We start from the raw sequence: 6,053 nt of genomic DNA, 5'->3' as shown, positions 1-6,053 counted from the left end.
GAAAAATGGCCTCCTCGTCTTTCGTTTGCTGCACGTGGAGCAGAGGACGTGAAATTCCACAGTGGGAGAAACGCACACTCACTTCATTAGTGTCACCGCCAAAGCCCCCGCCCCACCGATCCAATATTTCCGGAAAGATGCAACAGCAAATTACAAGTAAGTGTCTGCTGAAGGGGGTACTTCTGTTGGGGGAAAATTCATTTTTAAAATTTGATACATTTTTAATTTTACTGTAGCAATAGATGTTAACTGTAATGATACCTGTGTCAATTGTAAGTGCAATATTATTTAGAATGCAAAAAAAAAAAAAAATATATATATATATATATATATATATGTATAAATGTAAATAAATGTAAAACTAGTATGTTCTAATGACTAAAAGTAAGTTTAAATATATTCAATAATAAACAAAGAAGATTTGACAAAATACAGTAAAAGAACATTACAATATACAATTTTTTAGAATTATATTGAAACATGTTACTGGTACAGTACAAGTGAAAGTACAAGTTGTTTGTGTTCTTTTAGAATAATCTTGTAAAATTTGAATTGAAAATAAAAAAAACAAATACTTTTTAAAATAAATAATTTAATCCAATATAGAATATGGGATAGTCTATATTAATATAAAAGTAAATAAAATATTATGAATAATCAAGTATCTAATTGATTTTAAAAAAATATATTAATTATTTTTATTAAAATAAGTATTTAATAAAATATTTTTTGCAGATTTTCAATTACATTATTTATTGTTGTATTTTATGTTTTATATTGAAAATTCTTACTTCTTTTTAAAGTATAAATTGTGCCAAAAAATACAATATATTGATGCTTTGTTCTGTTTGACTATTTCATATAAATCTTGAACATGAACTGAGTTGAGGTTGAGAAAATGTTAAATTTAAAAAAAAAAAAAATTTAATATCATTCATTCCCAGTGTATTACTCGATAGGTCATGTAAAAGGACCTAAATTGTGAAGTCAAGGTCAGTGGTCGTCGTATTATGGAGGACTGCAACTATAAATGATAACATTGCGGAACGGTGTGCACCGTCGTTAATACGCTCTTGAATTCATCCGGCAGGTGCTGCTGTTTTGGTTAGCAGCCGAATTCAAATAGTTTTGGATCAGAGCTCGTGCAAGTACGCACGTGTACCTAAAGTTGCGTCGGCTGGATGCAATATCGACTTCATGCATCATTGATGCGGTACTTTCTTCTTATTTTCCTTTCGGCTTGTCCCGTCAGGGGTCACCACAGCGTGTCATCTTAGATGTTTTGTTTGGCACAGTTTTTACGCCGGATTCCCTTCCTGACGCAACCCGTCTCCATTTTTAGCTGGGGAGAGAACCTTACAGCACCTGCTAGTCCCGGGCGGTCTCCCGTCCAAGTACTAACCAGGCCCAAAACCCGCTTAGCTTCCGAGATCTGACGAGGTCAGGCGTTCGGAATGCGGTACCTAACGTTAAAAAAAAAAAAAAAAAAGGTGTGTCCCGCAGTGGAGTGGGCGTGGCTACAGTCTCTGCAGCACACAGACACACGTATACACGCACACACACACGTACAATAAGCGCATCAACACACGAGCGGTGTACATGAATCCCACTTTTTATTTGCTCGTCATTCCTTATTATATCTTTTTTTGGGGATACATTTTCAAACCTTTCTTTGGAAAACAAAGCAAAATTGTAGCACCAGAGCATTTTTTTTTATTTTTTTATTTTTATTTTTTTTGCCGTGGGGCGTGTGTGTGGGGTTAAAAAAAAACGTCACTTTGTGCTATTTTTCATATTTGCAGCTTTTTTTTTCATTAAGGGGAGATTTTTAAAAAAATCATTTCTCACAGTTGAAATAACGCAGTTCATATGCCTTTTTTTAATTTATTGAAATCACAATAAATGCATTGAAATCATTGAGTTGGGGTAGGCGGGGATGGGCGTCGTTTAGCATCCAGGGCGAATAAGCATCTCATTGATGGTGAATATTTTATATTCATATATATATATATATACGTTTTGAATTTATTTATATACGTTTTGAATTTATTTATATATTTATATATGTATACATTTTTCTCATGTCTATATACAAGTATGGCACTTGATTACACATAAAGAAAAGAAGCAAAAATGATAATAATAATAAATAATAATAAATCTGTGGGCGCTTTGGTGTGTCCTACAAATCAAATAAAATAAAATAAATGTTAAGGTAAAGTCACAGACGTTAGCATTTGCAGCGACGGTTGATATAAGAAAAGCAATGGAGCGGCTGTTTTCAGTTTTTAAGGTCAAGTGGTGTGACACAGGCAACAAAAATACTGAAGTATGGATGCGGTGATATATAGAGATCCATATGTATATGTAAATATTTGCATCCTTTTGATGGCGCTACTTATCCTACCGGTGGAAGAAATCAAAGGAGGACATTTTTGGATCCAGCTTTTCGGGTGTTTTTCCCCCAACTCCTTTAAATACGATGGCGGTCATTATTATGATCTGTCGGCCTCACTGATAATGTGTTCCCCCCGCCCCCCAAAAAGTGGATCGTCGTAACAGGGTAGACGTACCTAATGAAGTGTCCGGTGTGTGTGTGGTCGTGAACACGTGGTTGCAAACGGGGGGGGAGAAGTTGCAGGAGTCGGCGGGAACAAGCACGCGTAATCCAATCCCAAAACCGCGTGGAAAGAAGAAAGGGAAATGGAACTTGCCCGCTGTTGAAAAGTCATGACACGGATGCAGGCGTGCGTGATAGTCCAAAGTTCCGAGGGGCGGGAGCGGCGGGGGGCCGGGGGAGGGCGTTCTGGTCTTTAGACGTAAGCCGAGTCGCTGGACTGCGTGCGGCCGAAATTGGGCACGCTCATCCGCGGCAGGTCCTTGTTGCGGATCTCGTAGATGGACTTCCGGCGGGCCTGCACGCCGCGCACCGCCGTCTTGATCTTGCGCCAGCCCAGGTGGTTGAGCTCGGCCAGGTTGAGCACCACGCAGAAGCCGCTGACGGCGAACATGAAGACCAGGAAGACCGTCTTCTCCGTGGGCCGCGACACGTAGCACTCCACGTCCTTGATGCACGGGTAGCGGTCGCACTCGTACACAGAGGGCACGTTGAAGCCGTACAGGAAGTACTGGCCCACCAGGAAGCCGATCTCCAGCGCGTTGCGGAACACCACCTGGATGATGTAGAAGCGCGAGATGCCCTCCTGGCGCCTCATTTTGGACTTTGTAGTTCTGGCGGCCGCCGAGTTGGGCATCTCCTTCACCTCCAGGCAGTCGGGCTCGGCCTCCTTGGTGGAGTTGTCGGCGTTCTGCAGCACCACGCCGTTCACCACCGTGTTCTTGATCTTCTTGGCGGAGTCGTCGCCCCCGCCGCCGCCGCCCCCTCCGCCGATCCCGCTGCGCTTCAGCAGCGAGTCGGGCTCCTTGTCCAGCGTCAGGTAGACGGTGGAGTAGCGGCGCTCCTTCTGCTTGGCCGACTGGTGCACCGAGTAGGTGATGAAGCACAGGCTGGGCGTGCACACCATGATGATCTGGAAGACCCAGTAGCGGATGTGCGAGATGGGGAACGCCTTGTCGTAGCACGCCTGGTTGCAGCCCGGCTGCAGCGTGTTGCACACGAACATGGTCTGCTCGTCATCGTACACCGTCTCCCCGACGATGGCCACGATCAGGATGCGGAAGATCACCACCACCGTCAGCAGGATCCTTTTTCAGCAGGGAGGGGAAAAAAACAAGTGAAAACAAGTGAACCGGTTTCACGAGGGACCGACGGGCGCTCTTGGAACGGTTTTTTGTTTTTTTTTTTCCCCCCACGCGCGCGGGGAGCTGTCCGGTCCTGAAGCGGTTTTCCCCTTCCTTACCGTCTAGCCTAATTCAACACGGAATGGGCAAACCACAACACGAAAACGGGGAGGGGGGGTGGGTACCGACAGGTTCCTGTGGAAGGGGAGTGCGAGGAGGGGGGGGGGGGTCACAAGACAGAAGCTGGGGGACTGTGGACCATGCTAAAGACGATCCTGGAGGCTGCTGCGTTTCTCCTGTCCTTCTTCTCGCCTTACCTTCCGATCATAGTCGAGTGCTGCTGGACAGCAGCCTCCAGGAGCCTCTCTAGTATGGTCCATTCCCCCATTTCTGAGCATCCGGAGGAGCAGAAGAGGGCACAAGTGGTGGCAGTGGTGCCGGTCCAGCGGTCCTGTCGCCTTCACCCTCCCCGCCCTCCCCCCGCCCCCTGAAAAAAAAAAAAGATTTGAAAAAGAGCAACCTCTTCTTCTTCTTTTTGTTTGTTTTTTTTTTTTTTTTGTTCTCGTTTTACTTCCCCCCGAAAAAGAGTCCGAGCCTGGCGTCAGAACGCATCCCGCCGAGCGTCTCTTTGTCTGCCTGCGCGCTCCCACCGCCGCGCCGCCGCCACGTTGACCCCCGTCATGTGGTGGTGGTGTTGGGGGGGGGGGTGGATGACTTGGAAGTCCTCCTGTGCGCGCACGGTCCTCACATCAGGTGCCCGCGTGGAGGGGGAGCTCGCGCCGAATGTCTTTGCCGGCGTTAATCCGCCTTTAAGTACTGCCCCCACCTCCTCCTCTTCCTCCCCGCTCCTCCTCCTCCTCCTCCTCCTCTTCTTCTACCTCCTCCTCACGCAGGCACCCGCTTGGAGCAATTCACTTCACTTGAACATAGGATGCAATTGATGCATATTCTCACTGTCACAATACAAACACAAATCCATCCAGCCATTTTCTTAGCCGCTTATTCTCACAAGGGTCACAGGGAGCCCTGGACCCTATCCCAGCTGTCAACGGGCAGGAGGCGGGGTACACCCTGAACTGGTTGCCGGCCAATTGAGACAAACACCCACACTCACAATTACACCTATGGGCAATTCAGAGTGTGGAATTAATGTTGCATGTTTTGGGGATGTGGGAGGAAACTGGAGTGCCCGGAGAAAACCCACGCAGCCCCCCCCACCCCACTAGTTTATGCATAATTTAGGTCTCAATGTGGTCTGTGTTGGACATCCTGGGCATTTTCAATCCAAGTTATATTGTGAACCGGACAAAATGACATCCAATATTATTTTTCAAAAAATCTAATCAAATAAAACAAACGGACTCAGTCCAGGAAAATAAAGTTCCAACACAAGTACCACCTTAAAAATCATGTAAAAAGAGACTGCCCAAGATATAGGCGAATAAAACAGATCTAGTTAATGAGTTATTTCAAATGTATTGTACGTACAAGTTAAATATAAATTGTACTTGCATAAAACTATTTTAAAAAAAGCAAATAAATGCAAATGTACTCTATATCACCTAAACTGTACTTGGGCAGTAATTCTTTTGTGTGCCATCGGAGGGAGCCAGCATGCAATTATTGAGAGGTCGACCACACTTTGATCATCGCAGAGTTAGACAAGTATTTTATTGGGCTAAAAGTGTGGATTTTATATTTAATACAGAGCAGAAATATCACCTGGAGCTACGAGCCAAATAACAAAATAGATGGAAAGATACAAAGAGGAAGGGGAAAGTCAAATTGAGAGATGAAAAAATTTAGGAAAATGTATTGATACTCTTCCACTGGATGTGTACTTCTGAGAATGAATTCATACGATGGCTGCAAATAACGATTGATGAAACTTACAACTTACGATTTATTGATTATGATTCCGGGACTGGTTTGGCTCGTAACATGTCAGAAAGTAAAGGGAAAATGTTTTAATATTTTTCCAAAGTGAAAGCCGATGTTTGCTAATGTCTTATTTTGAGTAAACGACGATAAGCAATGGGTGATGATGATAAATGATTAATCGTTACCAAAATAGGGTTTGGATTCATTTGATGAATGATTAGTTGTCAATAGGTGGCCTCACAGTTCTGAGGACCCGGGTTCGATCTCGGACCTGCCAGTGTGGAGTTTGCATGTTCTCCCGGTGCCTGCGTGGGTTTCTTCTGGGCACTCCTTTTTCCTCCCACATCCCAAAAACATGCAACAATAATTGGACACTCCAAATTGCGCCTAGGTGTGATTGTGAGTGGGGCTGTTTGTCTCGATGTGCCCTG

The 6,053-nt window shown here is 44.6% G+C and overlaps 1 protein-coding gene across 2 annotated transcripts; it reads right to left on the bottom strand.

Annotated features, from left to right (window-relative positions):
* Positions 1 to 1,624: 1,624 nt before the first annotated feature.
* Positions 1,625 to 4,415, bottom strand: LOC133513273 (gap junction delta-2 protein-like). Of its 2 annotated transcripts, XM_061843888.1 has the most exons (3): positions 4,059 to 4,415; positions 3,264 to 3,705; positions 1,625 to 3,173 (listed from the first exon to the last, which is right to left on the bottom strand). In XM_061843888.1, exons 1-3 carry the CDS (start codon positions 4,127 to 4,129, stop codon positions 2,814 to 2,816), a joined length of 873 nt encoding a protein of 290 aa, XP_061699872.1. In that variant the 5' UTR covers positions 4,130 to 4,415; the 3' UTR covers positions 1,625 to 2,813. The 2 variants fall into 2 exon arrangements, with proteins under 2 accessions (XP_061699872.1, XP_061699871.1); XM_061843887.1 differs by having other exon boundaries at positions 1,625 to 3,705.
* Positions 4,416 to 6,053: the final 1,638 nt, after the last annotated feature.

The sequence above is a fragment of the Syngnathoides biaculeatus genome, chromosome 15 (assembly GCF_019802595.1).
Source record: "Syngnathoides biaculeatus isolate LvHL_M chromosome 15, ASM1980259v1, whole genome shotgun sequence".
NCBI lineage: Eukaryota > Metazoa > Chordata > Actinopteri > Syngnathiformes > Syngnathidae > Syngnathoides > Syngnathoides biaculeatus.
The sequence above is the reverse complement of the archived record's forward strand: the minus strand, read 5'-3'. Positions and strand labels throughout refer to the sequence as shown.

Bases quoted from the DNA above. Each gene is read 5' to 3' on its own strand.
- LOC133513273 (XM_061843887.1), bottom strand. From the start codon at position 4,129: ATGGGGGAATGGACCATACTAGAGAGGCTCCTGGAGGCTGCTGTCCAG. The intron at 3,706-4,058 runs GTAAGGCGAGAA...CTGCTGAAAAAG, and splicing joins CACTCGACTATGATCGGAAG to GATCCTGCTGACGGTGGTGG.